The 22,943-nt window shown below is 35.0% G+C and overlaps 5 protein-coding genes across 7 annotated transcripts; 4 read left to right on the top strand and 1 right to left on the bottom strand.

The window, feature by feature from the left end:
- The first annotated feature begins 1,384 nt into the window (after window positions 1-1,384).
- On the top strand, window positions 1,385-4,670 carry LOC145899838 (histone-lysine N-methyltransferase PRDM9-like). The gene is made up of 10 exons (XM_082988761.1): window positions 1,385-1,721; window positions 1,873-2,072; window positions 2,163-2,238; window positions 2,297-2,343; window positions 2,399-2,513; window positions 2,613-2,698; window positions 3,004-3,204; window positions 3,263-3,348; window positions 3,533-3,729; window positions 4,066-4,670. Exons 1-10 carry the CDS (start codon window positions 1,385-1,387, stop codon window positions 4,668-4,670), a joined length of 1,950 nt encoding a protein of 649 aa, XP_082844887.1.
- Window positions 4,671-5,070: 400 nt separating this feature from the next.
- Window positions 5,071-8,193, top strand: LOC145899405 (methyltransferase-like protein 25B). The gene is made up of 11 exons (XM_082988167.1): window positions 5,071-5,163; window positions 5,220-5,329; window positions 5,512-5,591; window positions 5,650-5,768; window positions 6,075-6,119; window positions 6,179-6,331; window positions 6,392-6,500; window positions 6,776-7,051; window positions 7,388-7,517; window positions 7,744-7,928; window positions 8,065-8,193. Exons 1-11 carry the CDS (start codon window positions 5,074-5,076, stop codon window positions 8,145-8,147), a joined length of 1,380 nt encoding a protein of 459 aa, XP_082844293.1. The 5' UTR covers window positions 5,071-5,073; the 3' UTR covers window positions 8,148-8,193.
- Window positions 8,178-22,122, bottom strand: LOC145899402 (U3 small nucleolar RNA-associated protein 15 homolog). Of its 2 annotated transcripts, none has more exons than XM_082988164.1 (13): window positions 22,002-22,122; window positions 21,847-21,939; window positions 21,528-21,712; window positions 21,172-21,295; window positions 20,636-20,690; window positions 20,392-20,517; window positions 10,070-10,205; window positions 9,807-9,891; window positions 9,552-9,690; window positions 9,259-9,383; window positions 8,706-8,839; window positions 8,513-8,571; window positions 8,178-8,380 (listed from the first exon to the last, which is right to left on the bottom strand). In XM_082988164.1, exons 1-13 carry the CDS (start codon window positions 22,092-22,094, stop codon window positions 8,178-8,180), a joined length of 1,557 nt encoding a protein of 518 aa, XP_082844290.1. In that variant the 5' UTR covers window positions 22,095-22,122. The 2 variants fall into 2 exon arrangements, with proteins under 2 accessions (XP_082844290.1, XP_082844289.1); XM_082988163.1 differs by lacking the exons at window positions 8,178-8,380; window positions 8,513-8,571; window positions 8,706-8,839; ... (2 more) ...; window positions 9,807-9,891; window positions 10,070-10,205 and adding exons at window positions 18,070-18,272; window positions 18,405-18,463; window positions 18,598-18,731; ... (2 more) ...; window positions 19,584-19,668; window positions 19,844-19,979.
- Window positions 11,193-14,535, top strand: LOC145899674 (histone-lysine N-methyltransferase PRDM9-like). The gene is made up of 10 exons (XM_082988568.1): window positions 11,193-11,529; window positions 11,606-11,805; window positions 11,896-11,971; window positions 12,030-12,076; window positions 12,148-12,262; window positions 12,362-12,447; window positions 12,753-12,953; window positions 13,013-13,098; window positions 13,315-13,511; window positions 13,847-14,535. The coding sequence occupies exons 1-10, from the start codon at window positions 11,193-11,195 to the stop codon at window positions 14,533-14,535; spliced, it is 2,034 nt and encodes a 677-aa protein (XP_082844694.1).
- LOC145899404 (methyltransferase-like protein 25B) lies at window positions 14,783-18,085 on the top strand. 2 transcript variants are annotated; one of them, XM_082988166.1, is made up of 12 exons: window positions 14,783-14,821; window positions 14,985-15,026; window positions 15,083-15,192; window positions 15,374-15,453; window positions 15,512-15,630; window positions 15,931-15,975; window positions 16,035-16,187; window positions 16,248-16,356; window positions 16,632-16,907; window positions 17,269-17,398; window positions 17,636-17,820; window positions 17,957-18,085. In XM_082988166.1, exons 1-12 carry the CDS (start codon window positions 14,798-14,800, stop codon window positions 18,037-18,039), a joined length of 1,356 nt encoding a protein of 451 aa, XP_082844292.1. In that variant the 5' UTR covers window positions 14,783-14,797; the 3' UTR covers window positions 18,040-18,085. The 2 variants fall into 2 exon arrangements, with proteins under 2 accessions (XP_082844292.1, XP_082844291.1); XM_082988165.1 differs by lacking the exon at window positions 14,783-14,821 and having other exon boundaries at window positions 14,909-15,026.
- Window positions 22,123-22,943: the final 821 nt, after the last annotated feature.

Genomic DNA, 22,943 nt, shown 5'->3' with positions numbered 1-22,943 from the left:
TAACTCGTCTGGTGTGAAACGAACCCTTCCGCGCGAAGGTGTTTTTCGCAAACTACCTTGCTTGTCCGATTGTTTAAACGGAAACCAACTCATTCTGATACTAAGAGAAGCGACACACAAACAAAAATAAAATATTGTACAGTACCGTGACAAAGGAGCGTCTGGGAACATAATTTCCGGAGAAGCGGTTCTCGACGATCCTCCAAGAAGATTGATTGAGTTCTGAATAAGCAAAAAGACTTGTGAGATTCGCAAGAATGCAATTCAGTAGAATATTTTTCAAAAATAAACGGAACAAACCAACCTGGTAAGAGCAATTGTGATCACGTCGGGGTCACCAGTGCAGCGTACAAATAGGATTCCCAATCGCTGCTGTGCTGAAGCTAAAGTCTGTTTGCGTGTTCTTGCTGATATAGACTACTGAATTAAAAGCTCCGTGAACAGACTTCTTTATTAATGGAAACACACGATTGCAATTACCATGTGGCTTAAGTTTAACTTGTTTCAAGAGCGTTTAACACGTGACTGAATTGCAGCGAATTTAACTATTAAAAGAACATGCGAACGTTTACAGCGCGATGGCAAGAATAACGACAGGGCCGAGAGCATACGAGCGACTGAGCGAGTAGACAAGACTACGAGGGCGTTTTATAACAAACATTCAGGAAAAACGTGGTTGTCCAGCAGGGTATCAGCAGCTTGGTTTGAACTCTGCAGGAAGGCTTAGCTCCGCCTGCATCCTTTCCGTCTAGTGTTCCAGTATTGAATTTCAGGAAACATGCGGCGTGGTCAGAACTAGGCCAGGGAAAACATGCGTGTTGCCACACAGTCGTACTCATAATTATGACGATTAGCATATGTAGTTCCCCAACACCGAAAAAACTTAAAATATGTTTTTACAACTACAATTACAAAGGAAACATTTGCAGATAGTCAAAGCACTGTGAAAGCAGTTTAGCAAAAAGGTTCCAGTCTACCTCCAGCAAAGTTCAAAATGGACGACAAAATTTACTTGTGCAAAACAAATGGCTTTTAAATGAATGTATTTTAGTCCAACTCGTAAAATACCTCTTTTTTCATGATAATAGTAAAGTATGTTTGTAGCAAAGAATACTAAAACAGCAATTATAGGAGCAGTTTTGCATAGTTGCAGGTAAAAAAGTTAATTTTTTGTACTGTAAACACTGGAAAAGCGCGCGGGAAAAATCAGCTGTTCAGGATGGAGCGAAAAGTTTGCGCGAAATGTTTCAGTTAAATTCCCTCCGTTTTGCATTCGGTTTGTGACGAAACAATTCGATGCTTCTGAAAATAAAATCTTGAAGTTGTTCTTTCCGGTTTGGATTCTTTTTCGTCGTTAAAGAGAGTTGGCTGACACTTGACAGAAATGTCTGAAGCGGTGCTGAAAGAAAATATGGAGGGAAATATAGGAAAGCAAGCGTCCGTACAAGACAAAGTTGAAGAAAATGTTGAACCAAAGCAGACAGCAACAAAAATTTCCAGCAAAACGCCAAATGTTAATGAAGAGATGGAAAAAGTTTTAAAACTATTTCAGGAATGGAAAGGATTTGAACGGGTGCCGACTGCAGAGATACTAAAGAAAGTGACAATGCGGATTTCCGTAGAGAAACTCTTTAAGCCCGAGGAATATAAGAAGCTCTGCAAGTTTGAGAAAAAAAGAGTCAGGAATATTGGCAACAACTTGACTGTCATGATGTATTTGGGTAAGAACTTAAAAGTCATGCAAATTATAAATTAGTTTGTTTCAAGGATTTTTTAAAGTTATAGTTTTGGCCCTGAGTGAGGCTACCTTGGCTCAAAAAAAGCTTGTATATTTGTTAATTTGGGTTGAACTTGCAAAATTTATTTTTACAGGAATGCCTTTGCCTAGTGAAAATGCTCTCCGGGCTAAGGTTGGATTACCACCAAAAGGAGGATTTGAGGCAAAAATCTCCACAGATTCTGATAGTGAAGAAGAAGAATGGAAGCCTTACAAACCACCAAAGTCAGCAAAAGCACTTCCTGGATTTTTGAGTGTCACAGATTTAATGAAACGAAAAAAGTTTATAACCAAGGTTTGCAAATATTTTTTGATTCTTTCATGAATATAGTTGACTTTTCCAGTAGATGTTGTTTTTCCATTGTTTGTTCTTTTTGTTTTAAAGACTTGCATGGTGGAAAATGAAAAACACGTCAATACTCCAGAGTCTGAAGCATTACAAAATGTAAAAAAAAATATTAGTAAGTTATGGCAGCAAGAACCTAACAGACAGTAATTTAACAGTTTTTCTTGGTATAGCTCTTCCAGGAAAAGAAGTCAAGAAGAGAGAAAAAACTCTTAAAAAGGTTGGTGGCCTTCTTTAGAAAAAAAACTGGCTGCTATTAATTGAGGTGTTTTTAGGTAAAAAGTGATGAAGGCACTGCTTCGGATAATGATGAAGCAAGATATCCCAAGAGAGAAGTGACTCAAAAAAGTTATACTGAACCAGAAGTTCCAAGTGAAGATGATTTTCTGTGTAAGGAAGTCATTGTAATAAAACACCATTGATTGGTTTAGTGTCTCATAAATGCTTTTATATCTATAAGCAATGCATTACATATTTTTTGTTTCTTAGATTGTGATGATTGTGAAAGGCTGCACTTTGGTGAATGTGAAATTCATGGACCTTACAACCATGTTCGTGATACACTTATTAAACTGGTACGCATTGACTTTGCTTTGTAAAAATATTTATTCCTGTAGTACAGCAATTGCTAAAGTGGGCTCTGCCGAACACCAGAGTTCTAAATCAAAATATGGAAGGGTTCCATGGCCTACCATCTGGTTTTAAATAAAAACTGTTCAATTTGCAGGGTCCTGCAGCGAAAATAAATTGGGTGACACTGCCATAATATGTACCTGTTTGCTCTGATTTATTATTTGAGTGGAGTCAGATGTTACAGATAAAAAATGACAACATTTACTAACTTTTTTGGAATGTGTTGCAAGTTATTATTTTTATGCAGGGTGTAAAGGAACATGCAAGACGTACTTGTCCGAAAGGGATCAGCATCGGTCAATCACACATACGTGCAAGTGGAAAGGGTGCATGGTGTGATCAGGTGTTTCCTAAAAACACAGTATTTGGTCCTTATGAGGGGATTATTGTTTCAAGAAACAACTTGAGCAAACTAGAACAACTATTTGAAGGTGGATATTCTTGGGAGGTTAGTTAAGTGGGGATTAGTAAAGGTTTTTTTTAAAACCTAGATTTTTCCGTCGTAGATTTACAAGAAAGGAAAACTTTCTCATTATATCGATGGAAGTGATGTCAAAAACAGTAATTGGTTGCGATATGTCAACTGTGCAAGGTAAAGCAAGTATAAAGTAGACACTTGTGTGCAAAAAAATTATTATTTAGTTTATTAAGTTTAACAAAAAAAGTCCAAAACCAATATGCTGCTAAATGTGCAAAAAATTTGTGTTCGAATGTATAACAGCATATTAGCTTTGGCTTTTTTGTTTAAATTAATAAATAAAGAGTGTTTATTTCAGAAATGAAGAAGAACAGAATTTGATTGCTTACCAGTACAAAGGAAGGATATATTATCGCTTGTACAAACCTGTTAAGAGAGGTGTTGAGCTCCTTGTATGGTATGGCAACCAATATGCTGATCATCTGGGGATCCCAACTGAATACAAACTCAAAATTGCTGAAAAGGAAAAGGTATTAAAGCCCAGAATTCGCCAGGGTGAGTTGATTTTTGTGTCTAATTTTAAATGCACTGTCCTAAAAAGGCTAATAAAAGTTGGTGCAGAATGTTTTTTTTTTAAATATATCTAAAAGATAGTTTTGTAAGCTGCAGACAGATGGCCAAAAATTATAATGGTAAAAATAGTTAGTTTTTTAATCGTTTATTTATGTATATATGTTTTAGGTTTTTTTAGATAAGATTAAAAGCTTCGAAAGTGAAAATTAAAGTCATGTTCGTTTAGTTAAAAGTTTTTGTAACTGTTAATAAAGGTATCATAGACCTATGTTTGTTTATATCAATGTTACGTCACAACGTCGTATTGTTTCGTCACAGATGATTATTGTCCCTGTCAGAAGTGTGACAAAATTTTCATTGACGAGGCGACTTTGGCCAAACACATGAAGTCGAAGCACCCGGATAGGTCGGTGGTGAAAAAGCACAAGTGTTCGTGGTGTGATTATTCGTCCGACATATTGAGGAACTTAAAACGCCATGAACAAACTCACACCAAGGAGAGACCTTTCCAGTGTGAAATATGTAAGAAGAAATTTACGCTATTGGGCAACTTGAAAACCCACAAAGTAATCCATACCAACATCAAACCTCACAAGTGTGACGATTGTGGGAAATCTTTTAATCTACTTACCAACTTGCGAACACACCATAAAACTGTCCATTCAAAACTTACACCGTATGTATGTAAATATTGCGACAAAAGATTTGGTCAACTGGGTAGCCTCAGCACCCACGAACGAACACACACGGGTGAAAAACCTTATTCCTGCAAGTATTGCGATAAAAGATTTAGTGTCTCAAGTAGCCTCACCACCCACGAACGAACACACACAGGTGAAAAACCTTATTCCTGCAAGTATTGCGATAAAAGATTTAGTCAACTGGGTCACTTCACCACCCACGAACGAACACACACAAAATAACAAACCGCTAAATTTACAAAGTTTTAAACCAACATAAAAACTGATCGAAATGTTTGAATGGTCGTTCTTGTTTGTTTTCATTGTGTTATATTGTTGTTCAATAAAGGTTCATTGTTATGTTTGTTTTGTGACAATCGAGGCAGTGATAGTTTTTTTTTGTCCTCTGCGTAATTTGGAGAAACTTAAAAGATGGGATTGTTATACGGAATGTTCCGAAGTAGATCTCAGCTACATTATTGCGGCTCTTAACAATATCAAAGCATGGATACCAATACAGCAGATGTCGTAGATATATTAATTTTATATATTTTGTATTACGAAAATTCATCCGCTGGTGCAGTGGATTAACAATTGTAAACAAACTCACGTGGCTTGGTTGTATTTGTAGTTTCACAAAACAAACATGGCATTGCTTGAATACATCAAAAAACGTATTGAAATTTTATTTCAGTTTTACAACTTGTGCAGTCATTATTCAGAATCATACATTATCGTAAGTTTATTAAAAAATTTGTGGTTTTTGAAAATAAGTCTCTTCTTTATTGGTAGGAATTTTTTACATCTAATCATTGGGGAAAAATTCCGAAGTCTTGGAGAGAGGTTTTGGCCGATTTAACGACAAAAGAGATTTCTGAATATTTACTTTCGGAAACAGAACGGTAAAAAGTAGTTTCTAAATCTTGTCATAGCAAATTTAACAGCAGCTTAGAAAGATAAACTTCCACAAAATTTGTTACTGACAATCTAAAGGTTATTAGCTATTTTCAGATATGTTTGACAGAGTTTTAAACACCATAATTTGTATTTTAAGTGCATGCAAAATATCCTTAACATTTTTCAGATATCCAAAAGTTTGGCCCCTTTCTTTGTTAGCATTCAAGCAATGTGCACTTTCACTGCCCGTTTCACGATCTTTTAAAGGTAAATTCAGTGGTGAAGTTTCATTGGATAATTAATGTCAAAGATAATGCTTTTTTAGATTCAAAAAGAAAAGAAACCAATAAGGCTGAAATTCAATGTCAAGAAAAACGGTTAAAACACATATTTCGAAAACATGTCAAACCTAAAAAACAACATGAAATTTTGCATCTGTCAAAGGTAATATTCTGGTTATTTCAAAAATGATCATCACAGCTTAACTAAACTAAATTTCCCATGAATTGGTTGTAGGAGGATATTTTATGGGTGTGTGACTCGATAACCTCCATGGTTTATTGGTGTTGTTTGTCGTTTATGTTGGTTGTAAGTTTGCATAATAAATTTGCTTGGAAGAACTTCTATCTTTTCCAATGGTTTTAGTATTTAATATTTCCTGCAATTATCAACCTACTAAACTAATTATATCACAACTACGTGTATAAGTTACAAAACATTTACCTATAATGATTGTATTTGTTTTAACAGGTTGTGAAAGATGTGTTCGATATCAGCAAGTGTTCCAACATAATAGTAAATTTCTTTACAAATAGCAAACTTGAATGTAAGTGGCTAATTTACCAAAATTTCAGGATTTTGGCTCTGGACAAGGACATTTGGCACGGACGTTAACGTTGGGTCGTGGATGTCCCGTCATAACTCTGGAACAAAATGAAGTGTTTTTGAAACGTGCTGTAGAGTTTGATCGAGATGCTTTTTACTCACTTTCCAAATCCCATGATGAGGTATTGAACATTTATTATTGGTTGTCACCGAACAATGAAGCATTGACATACTATTTGTAGGACGAAAGTTCCGTTAAACCAGTACTAACAAAACATGTGCACTTGAATGTTCCATTGGATGTAAACGCCTCCGAGTTTGTTCAAACTGTAGACAAGGAGCTACACGAGGGTGAGACAATGTGTTTATTATTTCTATTTGTGTTTTGTCACTTTTAAAAAAGTCGATTGCATGACATGGAAACTGTTGAGTAGAAAGGAAAATTGTATTCTGGTTTAAGCTTTTACAACAATGATAATCAACCTAAAAGAACTGTCCTTCTGGCACAAAAGTTATGTGGATTTTTTTGTTCTTTTGTGCTGAAAAGACAGTAATTTGAAAATATGCCTGGCTATAACAGTAGCACAATAATGATAAAGTTCTAAATGTTTTTGATCAATTTACAGATATTCTGGAACATCATTCAAATTATCTTCTCACAAGCCTCCATGCCTGTGGTGATTTAAGTGCAACTATGATCAGACTGTACAAAGAGAGCCCAAATATAAGTGCTTTAGTGTCTGTATCGTGTTGTTACATGAAGTTGACCACTGACACTGACAGTTCGTGTGTGGGATACCCAATGAGTTCCTATGTAACTGGTCTAAAAAATCATTCACTTCCGTATAAAACAAGGGAAACTTCATGCCATGCGATAGAAGATTATCGGTGTAGACTAAAGGGTAACTTCAGGTTTTGAATACTTAAATGCCAGTTAATTTGCATTCTGTTGATTCTAAATATTTGTGCCCAAAAACTTAGCTTCGCTGTTATTTTGGATAAATTAGGCTTACAGACTTGGCAGCCTAGCTAGATCAGCCACTTTTCCTGAAAAATCAGAGCGAGATCTAAAATATCAAGCTCTCGGTGAGGTTTGAACTCACGACCCTGGGCTAACCAGGCCCAACGATTTACCAACCGCGCTACAGGAGCTCAGCGGTTTCTGGCGATCATGCCATTGCATGAACATAAGGAGTCAGATGTTTATCCACCATTTGTTTCATGTTTGTATTTTTCAGGTTCAGGTCCTCAGTTGAAAATGCATTGTTATCGGGCAGCATTGGGGACTATATTACGTAAACTTCATCCTGATATGGTGAGACTTCCTGTCCAAACCATCAAAAAAGCTTTTAATCTTTTATTCACTGAGTAAGTTAAGTTCTTTTGACATACAAAAGCATGTCCAGCAAATATATCACTGCTGTATCGTAGCTAACACTGTCTGTGTGTTATGGAGTTGAAAATGCTTGGGCCTGTGGTTCTCTTAAAGCAAAATTTTACTGGAAAATTTTGTATTTTTGTTACATTTGGTTGAGTTGGGTGGTTTTATAAACATGACTAAATAAATGTTGAGCATATCATAATACATTTTCAGATATGTGCAACTTGCATTTCAAAAGCTTAAACTGCCTGAACCGAATAGATTGGATGTATTAGAAGCAGAAACTTTAACCTCACAGTGGGTTCATGTTGTAATTTATTTTTGTATTTCTTTGATGATCGCTCCCACAGTGGAATCTATAATTCTACTGGATAGAATGATCTACCTTCAGGAAAATGGTAAGAATACAAATTTGATTTCACATATAGGAGTCATGTAACAACGTTTAGTCTTATACTTTATTCGTTACAAAACACAAAAACTGGCACTGAAATTAGGTTTTGCCAGTTTTTAAACATTCCCACTTGTTTCCAGGTCTCGAATGCCAGCTTAAATGTTTGTTCGAACCAGAACTTTCACCAAGATGTTTTGCGATAACCTCCATCAAAACAACATAACCACATGTTTTGCCGTTAAGTTGTTTCTTGTTAGCTGAAGGTCTCCACTTCAACAGATGGTGTAGTCTGATGGTCGTGGTTTAAACTTGATGCAGACAAAATACTTTCTATCGCCCCCATAAGTTTGTTCATATCTCGCTGCAGTCTCGCTTCTCTTCGAATTATATCACGCAGACGTTGGAACATGTTTTGTACAATTACTGACGCCTCGTCCAATGTGTCAGAGTATATATCTAAATACACAGGATGTTATTAGATTCTGTGGGTGCAGCCTGTTTCTGTAACTCTACATAGTTTCTAAACAGTTATATTGCAACATCTAGGAGTTCATTTATATATACTTACCGATGTCTTCTAAAACTTACCAATTACTATTTCCGCAACGTCCATTAAAACTGGAGCAAAACTTATTTTGGTGATGTATCTGCACAGAAGTTTACAGTTACTCCCGATACTAAATTTATCCTGAATATTTATAAAATTACATCATTAACACCAAATTAAACAAACAGCTTATGGTACGAACAAAGAAGGTAGATATACCAGTTTTAATGTCACCTGCATAAAAACTTCATCAAAACCAAAAGTTTTTTTTCATCTCGGCCGGCCAAAGCAGCCCTGATTGTGTCTCGTCGAATTAATTCCTGCATCACAGCCACAGTAACTTCAGGGTTGTTGCTAGACACCCTGGCCTAAAAATAATATTTCTATTTGACACCAATTCTATTTTAACAAAAAATTTATGATGGTTTACGAAACAGAAGATATTTTAACTAAATTTAACATCAATGATCATTGTCTTGGACAGTTTACACTTATAATATATCAGGGTTTCACAAACAAAAAAGGCAAAAGCCATAGTTGTTTGCACATAATTGCGACTCATTGTTGGACCCCACGATTTTGTATGGCCATCTCACATAAGGCTAAGGATGGAAAAAGCACGACTTAATTTTGTTGGATCAAAACCAAAATTAAAATGAACACTGAAAGTTTGAGGGTCATAACATTTTCTCAGACAATGGCAAAATAATCTCCCAGTTCTTTTTAAGCTAATGGAATTTGATATACATGCAATGTATTTTGCCCTGGTTTGTAAATAGAAACTTACGACAAGAGCAGCATCCAATGCTTTTGTGTGCTCAAACCTTCTGAAGTAATGATCATATTTTTCCAGTTGTTCCTTGTGTTTGTGTTGAATTACAATGTCAGTGGGGTTGGGGACAAATTTTTGACCTTAAAAAATTGTAAAAATTATTTTCGACATAAAAGGATGCACAAATAAATTTAATAACTTGCTACTTTTGTAAAAACTCAGGACAATAATTTATTTTGATTGAGATATTTCTAATAAATTATATATTTTTATTTTATTTTTTACATATCAAAACATAATTTAAAAACCTTGCATGAAAACATTTCTTTTGCGCTGTTTCTTCCTTGAAAGTTCGACAGCTTCATCATCAGTACCACAAGCTTGTTTGCGATGCCGGATAGAAAGCATTTTGTCTGCCATCCCAACTACCAAGGTCTTATCTGCATTCTGCAAAATTACACTTTACAATAGTTTGCCTTCATTAAGTGTCTGTGTAGGTTATATAGAATTAGTTTATCGGAATGAATTCAGGTGGAGACTTCAATGCAATGAAAGCAACTTACAGATATTGCCATGCTAAGTATAGGGCCAGGATAATCCAGGTTATGAACCACTTCATAATTTGCGACATCGTAAATTTTGATATGTCTGAAAACAGATGCACCAAACATAAGTCAATGACAATAATGTGACAATATTGCCACCCAACCTGAAATATTACTTATACAACCACAATCTTAAATTTATTATCAAATTATATAAAAATTTATTTAGTATTTCTGTATTTTTTTTCATATACAATACACAACATCACATTATAAGTTACCTGTCCAAACTGCCAGACAGCAGTCTCGTGTAGTCATGGTTGAATGTCATGCATGTTATTGCTTTGTGGTGGTTGCTTACAGTGGCCAACAGTTTTCCACCCAACAAAACATCCCAAATTTTTATGGAACTTCCACCTGTGGCAAATATCAGGAATTGTCAAAAAGGTGGAATTCTTAATGGAACCAAATAACCAAAACTACGTAGAATGGATGCACACTGGAAATAACTTTGTGCAACAAAACCCCCTGCAGCAAAGTGAAAATATCCTCCACACACTTTAACATACTGAAGGATGTAATTATTCAATTGCTTGGCATTCAAAACTTAAACATTTTAGCTACTGCTATTCTTAACCTTGTTGGTTGTCAGCAACCCTTAATGTTCACAGACAGACTCTCTTGTAATATAAAGATTTTATCGCATAATTAAAAGAGATCGTTTTATACTTGTACTTTATATAAAAACGAATTTCAGCTTTAAAACCCTTTCTGCCTCGCCGAATTATAAGTTGTTGAACAAATGGTATTACAGGCGTCATAAGAAAGCAAACGTGTTTAAATATATGGTAGCGCAGCAAGAAAAAATCAGGACGTAGTTTAAACGATTAGCATATGTAGTTCTCCAACACCGAAAAAACTTAAATTACGCTTTTCGAACTACAAAGGAAATATTTGCAGATAATCAAAGCACTAGCAAAAAGCTCTACCTCCAGCAAAATTCTAAATGGACGACAAAATTTACTTGTGCCAAAACATAAATCGGCTTTTAAATGAATGTATTTTAATCCAACACGTAAAATACCTCTTTACATAATAATACTAAAATATGTTTGTAGCAAAGAATACTAAAACAGCAATTATAGGTGCAGTATTGCATAGTTGCAGGTAAAAAAAATAAAGTTAACTTTTTGTACTGTAAACACTGGAAAAGCGCGCGGGAAAAATCAGCTGTTTACGATGGAGGGAAAAGTTTGCGCGAAATGTTTGAGTTAAATTTCCCTCCGTTTTGCATTCGGTTTGTGACGAAACAATTCGATGCTTCTGAAAATAAAATCTTGAAGCTGCTCTTTCGAGTTTCGGTTCTTTTTCGTCGTAAAAAGAGTTGGCTGACACTTGACAGAAATGTCTGAAGCGGTGCTGAAAGAAAATATGGAGGGAGATACAGGAAAGCAAGCGTCCGTTGAAGACAAAGTGGAAGAAAATGTTGAACCAAAGCAGACAGCAACAAAAATTTCCAGCAAAACGCCAAATGTTAATGAAGAGATGGAAAAAGTTTTAAAACTATTTCAGGAATGGAAAGGATTTGAACGGGTGCCGACTGCAGAGATACTAAAGAAAGTGACAATGCGGATTTCCGTAGAGAAACTCTTCAAGCCGGAGGAATATAAGAAACTCTGCAAGTTTGAGAAAAAAAGAATCAGGAATATTGGCAACAACTTGACTGTCATGATGTATTTGGGTAAGAACTTAAAAGTCATGCAAATTATAAATTAGTTTAAAAATTAGGGTTAAACTTGCAAAATTTATTTTTACAGGAATGCCATTGCCTAGTGAAAATGCTCTCCTGGCTAAGGTTGGATTACCACCAAAAGGAGGATTTAAGGCAAAAATCACCACAGATTCTGATAGTGAAGAAGAAGAATGGAAGCCTTACAAACCACCAAAGTCAGCAAAAGTGCTTCCTGGATTTTTGAGTGTCACAGATTTAATGAAACGAAAAAAGTTTATAACCAAGGTTTGCAAATATTTTTTGATTCTTCCATGAATATAGTTGACTTTTCCAGTAGATGTTGTTTTTCCATTGTTTGTTCTTTTTGTTTTGAAGACTTGCTTGGTGGAAAATGAAAAACACGTCAATACTCCAGAGTCTGAAGCATTACAAAATGTCAAAAAAAATATTAGTAAGTTATGGCAGCAAGAACCTAACAGACAGTAATTTAACAATTTTTCTTGGTATAGCTCTTCCAGGAAAAGAAGTCAAGAAGAGAGAAAAAACTCTTAAAAAGGTTGGTGGCCTTCTTTAGAAAAAAAACTGGCTGCTATTAATAAAGGTGTATGGTACAAACAAAATTTTTAGGCAAAAAGTGATGAAGGCACTGCTTCGGATAATGATGAAGCAAGATATCCCAAGAGAGAAATGACCCAAAAAAGTTATACTGAACCAGAAGTTCCAACTGAAGATGATTTTCTGTGTAAGGAAGTCATTGTAATAAAACATCATTGATTGGTTTAGTGTCTCGTAAATGCTTTTATATCTATAAGCAATGCATTACATATTTTTTGTTTCTTAGATTGTGATAATTGTGAAAAGCTGCTCCTTGGTGAATGTGAAATTCATGGACCTTACAACCATGTTCTTGATACACTTATTAAACTGGTACGCTATGACTTTGCTTTGTAAAAATATTTATTCCTGTAGTACAGCAATTCCTAAAGTGGGCTCTGCAGAACACCAATGTTCTAAAACAAAATATGGAAGGGTTCCATGGCCTACCATCTGGTTTTAAATAAAAACTGTTCAATTTGCAGGGTCCTGCAGCGAAAATAAATTGGGTAACACTGCCATAATATGTACACATTTGCTCTGATTTATTATTTGAGTGGAGTCAGATGTTACAGATAAAAATTGACAACATTTACTAACTTTTCTGGACTGTGTTGCAAGTTATTATTTTTATGCAGGGTGTAAAGGAACATGCAAGACGTACATGTCCGAAAGGGATCAGCATCGGTCAATCACACATACGTGCAAGTGGAAAGGGTGCTTGGTGTGATCTGATGTTTCCTAAAAACACAGTATTTGGTCCTTATGAGGGGATTATTGTTTCAAGAAACAACTTGAGCAAACTAGAACAACTATTTGAAGGTGGATATTCTTGGGAGGTTAGTTAAGTGGGGATTAGTAAAGGTTTTTTCAAAAACCCATAATTTCCTTGTCGTAGATTTACAAGAAAGGAAAACTTTCTCATTATATCGATGGAAGTGACGTCAAAAACAGTAATTGGTTGCGATATGTCAACTGTGCAAGGTATAGCAAGTATAAAGTAGATACTTTGGTGCATAAAACTTATTAATTTAGTTTATTAATTTAAAAAAAAAAGGCCAAAACCAATATGCTGCTAAATGTGCAAAAAATTTGTGTTCGAATGTATAACAGCATATTAGCTTTGGCTTTTTTGTTTAAATTAATAAGGTAGATAATTTACCAACATATGCATTTCTGGTATTGGAATGTTTATTTCAGAAATGAAGAAGAACAGAATTTGATTGCTTACCAGTACAAAGGAAGGATATATTACCGCTTGTTCAAACCTGTTAAGAGAGGTGTTGAGCTCCTTGTATGGTATGGCAACCAATATGCTGATCATCTGGGAATCCCAACTGAATACAAATTCAAAATTGCTGAAAAGCAAAAGGAATTAAAGCCCAAAATTCGCCAGGGTGAGTTGATTTTTGTGTCTAATTTTAAATGCACTATCCTAAAAAGGCTAATAAAAGTTGGTGCAGAATGTTTTTTTTCAAAATATGCCTAAAAAATAGTTGTGTAAGCTGCAGACAGATGGCCAAAATTATAATGGTGATAATAGTGAGTTTTTAATAGTTTATTTATGTATATATATTTTAAGTTTTTTTAGATATGATTAAAGAGCTTCGAAAAGTGAAAATTAAAGTCGTATTCGTTTAGTTAAAAGTCTTGTAACTGTTAATAAAGGTATCATAGACCTATGTTTGTTTATATCAATGTGACGTCACAACATCGTATTGTTTCGTCACAGATGATTATTGTCCCTGTCAGAAGTGCGACAAAATTTTCATTGACGAGGCGACTTTGGCCAAACACATGAAGTCGAAGCACCCGGATAGGTCGGTGGTGAAAAAGCACAAGTGTTCGTGGTGTGATTATTCGTCCGACATATTGAGGAACTTGAAACGCCACGAACAAACTCACACCAAGGAGAGACCTTTCCAGTGTGAAATATGTAAGAAGAAATTTACGCTATTGGGCAACTTGAAAACCCACAAACTGATCCACACCAACATCAAACCTCACAAGTGTGACGTTTGTGGGAAATCTTTTAATGTACTTACCAACTTGCGAACACATCATAAAACTGTCCATTCAAAACTTACACCGTATGTGTGCAAATATTGCGACAAAAGATTTGGTCAACTGGGTAGCCTCACCACCCACGAACGAACACACACGGGTGAAAAACCTTATTCCTGCAAGTATTGCGATAAAAGATTTAGTGTCTCAAGCAGCCTCACCACCCACGAACGAACACACACAGGTGAAAAACCTTATTCCTGCAAGTATTGCGATAAAAGATTTAGTGTCTCAAGCAGCCTCACCACCCACGAACGAACACACACAGGTGAAAAACCTTATTCCTGCAAGTATTGCGATAAAAGATTTAGTGACTTCAGTAACCTCAACACACACAAACGAACACACACAAAATAACAAACCGCTAAATTTACAAAGTTTTAAACCAACATAAAAACTGATCGAAATGTTTGAATGGTCGTTCTTGTTTGTTTTCATTGTGTGTTATTGTTGTTCAATAAAGGTTCATTGTTATGTTTGTTTTGTGACAATCGAGGCAGTGATAGTTTTTTTTTGTCCTCTGCGTAATTTGGAGAAACTGAATAAGATGGGATTGTTATGCTGAATGTTCCCAAGTAGATCTCAGCTACATTTTTGCGGCTCTTAACAATATCAAGGCATGGATACCAATACAGCAGATGTCGTAAATATATTAATTCTCAATTTTGTATTACGAAAATTCCTCCGCTGGTGCAACGGATTAACAATTGTAAACAAACTCACGTGGTTGGTTGTATTTGTAGTTTCACAAAACAAACATGGCATTGCTTGAAGACATCAAAAAACGTATTGAAATTTTATTTCAGTTTTACAACTTGTGCAGTCATTATTCAGAATCATACATTATCGTAAGTTTATTAAAAAATTTGTGGTTTTTGAAAATAAGTCTCTTCTTTATTGGTAGGAATTTTTTACATCTAATCATTGGGGAAAAATTCCGAAGTCTTGGAGAGAGGTTTTGGCCGATTTAACGACAAAAGAGATTTCTGAATATTTACTTTCGGAAACAGAACGGTAAAAAGTAGTTTCTAAATCTTGTCATAGCAAATTTAATAGCAGCTTAGAAAGATAAACTTCCACAAAATTTGTTACTGACAATCTAAAGGTTGTTAGCTATTTTCAGATATGTTTGACAGAGTTTTAAACACCATAATTTGTATTTTAAGTGCATGCAAAATATCCTTAACATTTTTAGATATCCAAAAGTTTGGCCCCTTTCTTTGTTGGCTTTCAAGCAATGTGCACTTTCGCTACCCATTTCACGATGGTTTAAAGGTAAATGCAGTGGTGAAGTTTCATTGGATAATTAATGTCAAAGATAATGCTTTTTTAGATTCAAAAAGAAAAGAAACCAATAAGGCTGAAATTCAATGTCAAGAAAAACGGTTAAAACACATATTTCGAAAACATGTCAAACCTAAAAAACAACATGAAATTTTGCATCTGTCAAAGGTAATATTCTGGTTATTTCAAAAATGATCATCACAGCTTAACTAAACTAAATTTCCCATGAATTGGTTGTAGGAGGATATTTTATCGGCACACGATATGATAACCTCCATGATTTTATTGGTGTTTTTCATGTTGGTTGTCATTTTGCATAATAAATTTGCTTGGAAGAACTTCTATCTTTTCCAATGGTTTTAGTATTTAATATTTCCTGCAATTACCAACCTACTAAACTAATTATATCACAACTACGTGTATAAGTTACAAAACATTTACCTATAATGATTGTATTTGTTTTAACAGGTTGTGAAAGATGTGTTCGATATCAGCAAGTGTTACAACATAATAGTAAATTTCTTTACAAATAGCAAACTTGAATGTGAGTGGCTAATTTACCAAAATTTCAGGATTTTGGCTCTGGACAAGGACATTTGGCACGGACGTTAACGTTGGGTCGTGGATGTCCCGTCATAACTCTGGAACAAAATGAAGTGTTTTTGAAACGTGCTGTAGAGTTTGATCGAGATGCTTTTTACTCACTTTCCAAATCCCATGATGAGGTATTGAACATTTATTATTGGTTGTCACCGAACAATGAAGCATTGACATACTATTTGTAGGACGAAAGTTCCGTTAAACCAGTACTAACAAAACATGTGCACTTGAATGTTCCATTGGATGTAAATGCCTCTGAGTTTGTTCAAGCTGTAGACAAGGAGCTACACGAGGGTGAGACAATGTGTTTATTATTTCTATTTATTTTTTGTCACTTTTAAAAAAGTCGATGGCATGACATAGAAACTGTTTAATAGAAAGTAAAATTGTATTCTGGTTTAAGCTTTTACAACAGTGATAATCAACCTATAAGAACTGTCCTTCTGGCACAAAATTTAGGTGGATTTTATTGTTTTTTTGTGCTGAAAAGACAGTAATTTGAAAATATGCCTGGCTATAACAGTAGCACAATAATGATAAAGTTCTAAATGTTTTTGATCAATTTACAGATATTCTGGAACATCATTCAAATTATCTGCTCACAAGCCTCCATGCCTGTGGTGATTTAAGTGCAACCATGATCAGACTGTACCAAGAGAGCCCAAATATAAGTGCTTTAGTGTCTGTTTCGTGTTGTTACATGAAGTTGACAACTGACGCCGACAGTTCGTGTGTGGGATACCCAATGAGTTCCTATGTAACTGGTCTAAAAAATCATTCACTTCCGTATAAAACAAGGGAAACTTCATGCCATGCGATAGAAGATTATCGGTGTAGACTAAAGGGTAACTTCAGGTTTTGAACACTTGAATGCCAGTTAATTTGCATTCTGTTGATTCTAAATATTTGTGCCAAAAAACTGAGCTTTGCGGTGATTTTTGATAAATTAGGCTTACAGACTTGGCAGCCCAGGCAATGCAGCCAAGCTGGATCAGCCACTTTTCCTGACAAATCAGAGCAAGATCTAAATAATCAAGCTCCTGGTGAGGTTTGAACTCACAATCCTGGGCTAACCAGGCCCAACGATTTACCAACTGTGCTACAGGAGCTCGGCAGTTTCTGGCGATCATGCCATTGCATGAACATAAGGAGTCAGATGTTTATCCACCATTTGCGGGAGATTTGTTTCATGTTTATATTTTTCAGGTTCAGGCCCTCAGTTGAAAATGCATTGTTATCGGGCAGCATTGGGGACTATATTACGTAAACTTCATCCTGATATGGTGAGACTTCCCGTCCAAACCATCAAAAAAGCTTTTAATCTTTTATTCACTGAGTAAGTTAAGTTTTTTTTGGCATACAAAAGCATGTCCAGCAAATATGTCACTGCTGTATCATAGCTAACACTGTCTGTGTGTATGGAGTTTGCAAATAATAAAAATGCTTGGGCCTGTGGTTCTCTTTAGAGCAAAATTTTACTGAGAAATTTTGTATTTTTGTTACATTTGGTTGAGTTGGGACGTTTTATAAACATGACTAAACAAATGTTGAGCATATCATGATACATTTTCAGATATGTGCAACTTGCATTTCAAAAGCTTAAACTGCCTGAGCCGAATAGATTGGATGTAATGGAAGCAGAAACTTTAACCTCACAGTGGGTTCATGTTGTTATTTATTTCTGTATCTCTTTGATGATCGCTCCCACAGTGGAATCTATAATTCTACTGGATAGAATGATCTACCTTCAGGAAAATGGTAAGAATACAAATTTGATGTCACATATAGGAATCATGTAACGACGTTTAGTCTCATACTTAATTAGTTACAAAACACAAAAACTGGCACTGAAATTAGGTTTTGCCAGTTTTTAAACATTCCCACTTGTTTCCAGGTCTCGAATGCCAGCTTAAATGTTTATTCGAACCAGAACTTTCACCAAGATGTTTTGCGATAACCTCCATCAAAACAACATAACCACATGTTTTGCCGTTAAGTTGTTTCTTGTTAGCTGAAGGTTTCCACTTCAACAGATGGTGTGGTCTGATGGTCGTGGTTTAAACTTGATGCAGACAAAATACTTTCCATCGCCCCCATTAGTTTGTTCATATCTCGCTGCAGTTTCGCTTCTCGTCGAATTATATCGCGCAGACGTTGGAACATGTTTTGTACAATTACTGACGCCTCGTCCAATGTGTCAGAGTATATATCTAAATACACAGGATGTTATTAGATTCGGTGGGTGCAGCCTGTTTCTGTAACTCTACATAGTTTCTAAACAGTTATATTGCAACATCTAGGAGTTCATTTATATATACTTACCGATGTCTTCTAAAACTTACCAATTACTATTTCCGCAACGTCCATTAAAACTGGAGCAAAACTTATTTTGGTGATGTATCTGCACAGAAGTTTACAGTTACTCCCGATACTAAATTTATCCTGAATATTCATAAAATTACATCATTAACACCAAATAAACCAAACAGCTTATTGTACGAACAAAGAAGATAGAGATACCAGTTTTAATGTCACCTGCATAAAAACTTCATCAAAACCAAAAGTTTTTTTTCATCTCGGCCAGCCAAAGCAGCCCTGATTGTGTCTCGTCGAATTAATTCCTGCATCACAGCCACAGTAACTTCAGGGCTGTTGCTAGACACCCTGGCCTAAAAATAATATTTCCATTTGACACCAATTCTATTTAAATAAAAAATTTATGATGGTTTACGAAACAGAAGATATTTCACTGAACTTAACATTAATGATCATTGTCTTGGACAGTTTACACTTATAATATATCAGGGTTTAACAATGGATCAAAACCTAATAATAAATAATGGCAACACTAAAAGTTTGAAAGTCATAACATTTTCTCAGACAATGGCAAAATAATCCCCCAGTTCTTTTTAAGCTAATGGAATTTGATATACATGCAATGTATTTTGCCCTGGTTTGTAAATAGAAACTTACGACAAGAGCAGCATCCAATGCTTTTGTGTGCTCAAACCTTCTGAAGTAATGATCATATTTTTCCAGTTGTTCCTTGTGTTTGTGTTGAATTACAATGTCAGTGGGGTTGGGGACAAATTTTTGACCTTAAAAAATTGTAAAAATTATTTTCGACATAAAAGGATGCACAAATAAATTTAATAACTTGCTACTTTTGTAAAAACTCGGGACAATAATTTATTTTGATTGAGATATTTCTAATAAATTATATATTTTTATTTTATTTTTTACATATCAAAACATAATTTAAAAACCTTGCATGAAAACATTTCTTTTGCGCTGTTTCTTCCTTGAAAGTTCGACAGCTTCATCATCAGTACCACAAGCTTGTTTGCGATGCCGGATAGAAAGCATTTTGTCTGCCATCCCAACTACCAAGGTCTTATCTGCATTCTGCAAAATTACACTTTACAATAGTTTGCCTTCATTAAGTGTCTGTGTAGGTTATATAGAATTAGTTTATCGGAATGAATTCAGGTGGAGACTTCAATGCAATGAAAGCAACTTACAGATATTGCCATGCTAAGTATAGGGCCAGGATAATCCAGGTTATGAACCACTTCATAATTTGCGACATCGTAAATTTTGATATGTCTGAAAACAGATGCACCAAACATAAGTCAATGACAATAATGTGACAATATTGCCACCCAACCTTAAATATTACTTATACAACTACAATCTTAAATTTATCATCAAATTATATAAAAATATCTAGTATTTCTGTATTTTTTTCATATACAATACACAACATCACATTATAAGTTACCTGTCCAAACTGCCAGACAACAGTCTCGTGTAGTCATGGTTGAATGTCATGCATGTTATTGCTTTGTGGTGGTTGCTTACAGTGGCCAACAATTTTCCACCCAACAAAACATCCCAAATTTTTATGGAACTTCCACCTGTAGCAAATATCAGGAATTGTCAAAAAGGTGGAAATTCTTAATGGAACCAAATAACCAAAACACCCAGAATGGATGCACACTGGAAATAACTTTGTGCAACAAAACCCCCTGCAGCAAAGTGAAAATATCCTCCACACACTTTAACATACTCAAGGATATAATATTAAATTGCTTGGCATTCTTTAAAACTTAAACATTTTAGTTACTGCTATTCTTAACCTTGTTGGTTGTCAGCAACCCTTAATGTTCACAGACCCTCTTGTAATATAAAGATTTTATCACCAATCTACCCCACTGGGAACACATCTCAATCCCATTTTGGGTTGATATCAACTAACTTGACAAACGGACACTTTTTTTCACCAAACAGCTGAACAGTAGATGGATATTTGCAACACGTTTTACCAACCTGCACTCATCAGAAGACTCCCGGACGGAAACATTAACACACTTTCAACGGGACATCCATGGTTTACAGACATGCAGCACTCGTTTGATCGGGTGTCAAACATTTTTACTGAATGATCATAAGAACCTTTGTATTGAAAAAAACAGCAGGATTACTAAATCAATAGATTGTAACAAACCTCAGAGTTTGAAAATTGTTTTTCAAATTTGCAAAGGATTAAAACATAATCAGTTACAAAACTTACCTGTTGTGATGAGGTTTTCCGAGTTTTGTGATGTACAACCACTTCGGATATAATCCTACAATATAAAATACATAAATTTTGTTGAAAGTTTGTTCAGAACCAAATAAAAAATGCTTTTTGTTACAACAAAAGAAAATGTCAGGAAATAAAATTAGCCTGGGCAACCAGTACTGCTACAGTCTTTTTTATATATAGATATACTTTGATATAAAATACTGTTGAAAGTTTGTTGAGAAAAAAATATCAAGAACATAAATTGTGTTTAGTTACAACAAGACAAAATGTAATAAAATGAAATCAGCCTGTGCAGCCTGTATTACCATAGTATGAAATTTGGCATCAAAATATATATAGCAGAAACCACATGACGACAAATGAGGTTTCTTTTATAAAAACTTGTTGAAAAATACGAAACAAGTCTTTGTTGCCCATAAGACTGTTGGGAGATTCCAACACTTATTTTAAGGGTTCTAACACGAAGTAAATGATAAAATTTAACAAATGCAGCTCCATCAAATCCATAAATATTATCTTACATTGTGACCATCAAATGTGTGGAGTGTTTGTTCTGTGGCGATGTCCCATACACGGACTTTTTTATCATCAGAAGCAGAAAATATGTGCTTTAAGTTGTTGCAGAACTTTGTAACATGAACTGGTCTGTTTGTGAAACAATATTTGTGTAAAACAAAAAAATAACACAAGCAAACATTATAAAATACTTATAACACACTTAACTTTTCACAACGAAAACTAAACTCGGCACCAAGCTGAATTATGAGGGGTTATTATGTTTACATACCATTACATTAAAAAAAGCTCTGGCAGCTGTTTTATGATTTTAAATTTAAAAAAATACTGCTTAACAAAGCTATTTCACAGGAAATTGTACCTGGTGTGGCCTTTAAATATCCTCAGTGGGACGCGTCCTTCAACATCGAACAATCTCACATTGGTATCTTCGTTGCCGGCCACAAGCAGTTTCCCATCCGACCGGAAGCTTGCCCCGTATGCAACATTGTGAAAGCGAGAAAATGTTTTGACCACTTCGTTACTCTCCGGGTTGTACAACTCCACCTACAAAAAACAAATGCCAACATTTTTGGAAATGGCTCTGGAATAACTGATGTAAAATCCATGTTTGCAAACCAATTAGTATTTATGTAGACTTGCTGGCCATTGAATTGGTAAAATACAAGCATGATCCTTACTCTTGTAGACGACGTTACTGCGAAATAATGAGGTTTGGTCGGTTGAAAGGCAACATCTGTGACAGCACCAAACTCCTTGATTGTTATAGGAAACTGCAAAAAACAAATAAATAAATTCCACCAAAACATTTGAGCAGGAAAATAAAGTTCACAACCTGCAACCCTCTCCAGTATTTTGCATCATCTGATGACTTCCTGGCAACTTCAAAAGTTGGAATGGGATCTACTGTTTTAAACCTCGATGACATACTTTTGACCCTTACAACGTTTAAGCAAAGTCTTTCAAATTAAAAAATATACAAAATAAAAATGTAGTGTGGGTACATGATAAAGTTTATGTATTGCAAAAAAATGTTTGCACAGATTGGCAGTAAAACACGAAAAAATGTCATTATTTTTCAAGTGGTAAATTTTACACAAAGGTACCAACTATTGATACATAAAGTTAGCAATAGGATATTGACAAAAAAAGCAATTCTTTCACTAACATGGCGGCCTGGTGCACCTCGCACATTGACCGACATTACTTTGATTATATCACATTCACCTGACAAATATGATGACTTTAGAGACATTTATGTTTATTTGTGCCAAATACGCCTCAGCCAACTATATGAGGTAACAAACTTCGTATTCAGTTTAAAACCTAACATCATTTTAAAATCACAACACATGGACAACTGCGTCATCAACTGTTACGTCACAAACCAATGCGCTTTTGCTCAGCACGTTTAAAGATGGGGAATTCCCCTTTTATGTTACTAGATTATATTCATCTTTCCTGGTCAAAGCAGAAAATATTTTTTATATGATGAGAAAAATTTGATTCTTTTTAAGCAACTTCAAAACAAAAACCAAGGATACCAGCAGAATAAATTTAATTTCATGGCCAAAAAACTTGGTTACAGTGTTAGTTTAAAAAAATACTTTGCGACGTCGGACTGATTTTTGTATCTAATTTTATTTAAATGCATATTTGACCAGGTTTTGTGATTTTTTAAAACAAAAATTATTTATTGAACTCAAAAAAGAACTTTATCTACCTTGTAAGTATGTCTAAAATTTGCCAGTAGCCACGGGAACAAAAGACGCGAAAT

Source organism: Ascidia mentula, chromosome 4 (assembly GCF_947561715.1).
Source record: "Ascidia mentula chromosome 4, kaAscMent1.1, whole genome shotgun sequence".
Classification (NCBI taxonomy): domain Eukaryota; kingdom Metazoa; phylum Chordata; class Ascidiacea; order Phlebobranchia; family Ascidiidae; genus Ascidia; species Ascidia mentula.
This window is presented reverse-complemented; position numbering and strand designations above follow the sequence as displayed.

Coding starts and splice junctions, on each gene's coding strand:
- LOC145899404 (XM_082988165.1), top strand. CDS start 14,937: ATGGCATTGCTTGAAGACATCAAAAAACGTATTGAAATTTTATTTCAG. Junction 15,027..15,082: donor ATTCAGAATCATACATTATC/GTAAGTTTATTA, acceptor CTTTATTGGTAG/GAATTTTTTACATCTAATCA. Junction 15,976..16,034: donor GCAAGTGTTACAACATAATA/GTAAATTTCTTT, acceptor CCAAAATTTCAG/GATTTTGGCTCTGGACAAGG.
- LOC145899405 (XM_082988167.1), top strand. CDS start 5,074: ATGGCATTGCTTGAATACATCAAAAAACGTATTGAAATTTTATTTCAG. Junction 5,769..6,074: donor AAATTTTGCATCTGTCAAAG/GTAATATTCTGG, acceptor TTGTTTTAACAG/GTTGTGAAAGATGTGTTCGA. Junction 7,929..8,064: donor GATCTACCTTCAGGAAAATG/GTAAGAATACAA, acceptor ACTTGTTTCCAG/GTCTCGAATGCCAGCTTAAA.
- LOC145899674 (XM_082988568.1), top strand. CDS start 11,193: ATGTCTGAAGCGGTGCTGAAAGAAAATATGGAGGGAGATACAGGAAAG. Junction 12,077..12,147: donor GAGAAAAAACTCTTAAAAAG/GTTGGTGGCCTT, acceptor CAAAATTTTTAG/GCAAAAAGTGATGAAGGCAC. Junction 12,263..12,361: donor AACTGAAGATGATTTTCTGT/GTAAGGAAGTCA, acceptor TTTGTTTCTTAG/ATTGTGATAATTGTGAAAAG.
- LOC145899402 (XM_082988164.1), bottom strand. CDS start 22,094: ATGTCATCGAGGTTTAAAACAGTAGATCCCATTCCAACTTTTGAAGTT. Junction 21,713..21,846: donor CAGTAACGTCGTCTACAAGA/GTAAGGATCATG, acceptor TGTTTTTTGTAG/GTGGAGTTGTACAACCCGGA. Junction 9,691..9,806: donor TACTTAGCATGGCAATATCT/GTAAGTTGCTTT, acceptor GTAATTTTGCAG/AATGCAGATAAGACCTTGGT.
- LOC145899838 (XM_082988761.1), top strand. CDS start 1,385: ATGTCTGAAGCGGTGCTGAAAGAAAATATGGAGGGAAATATAGGAAAG. Junction 1,722..1,872: donor GACTGTCATGATGTATTTGG/GTAAGAACTTAA, acceptor TTATTTTTACAG/GAATGCCTTTGCCTAGTGAA. Junction 3,730..4,065: donor AAAGCCCAGAATTCGCCAGG/GTGAGTTGATTT, acceptor GTTTCGTCACAG/ATGATTATTGTCCCTGTCAG.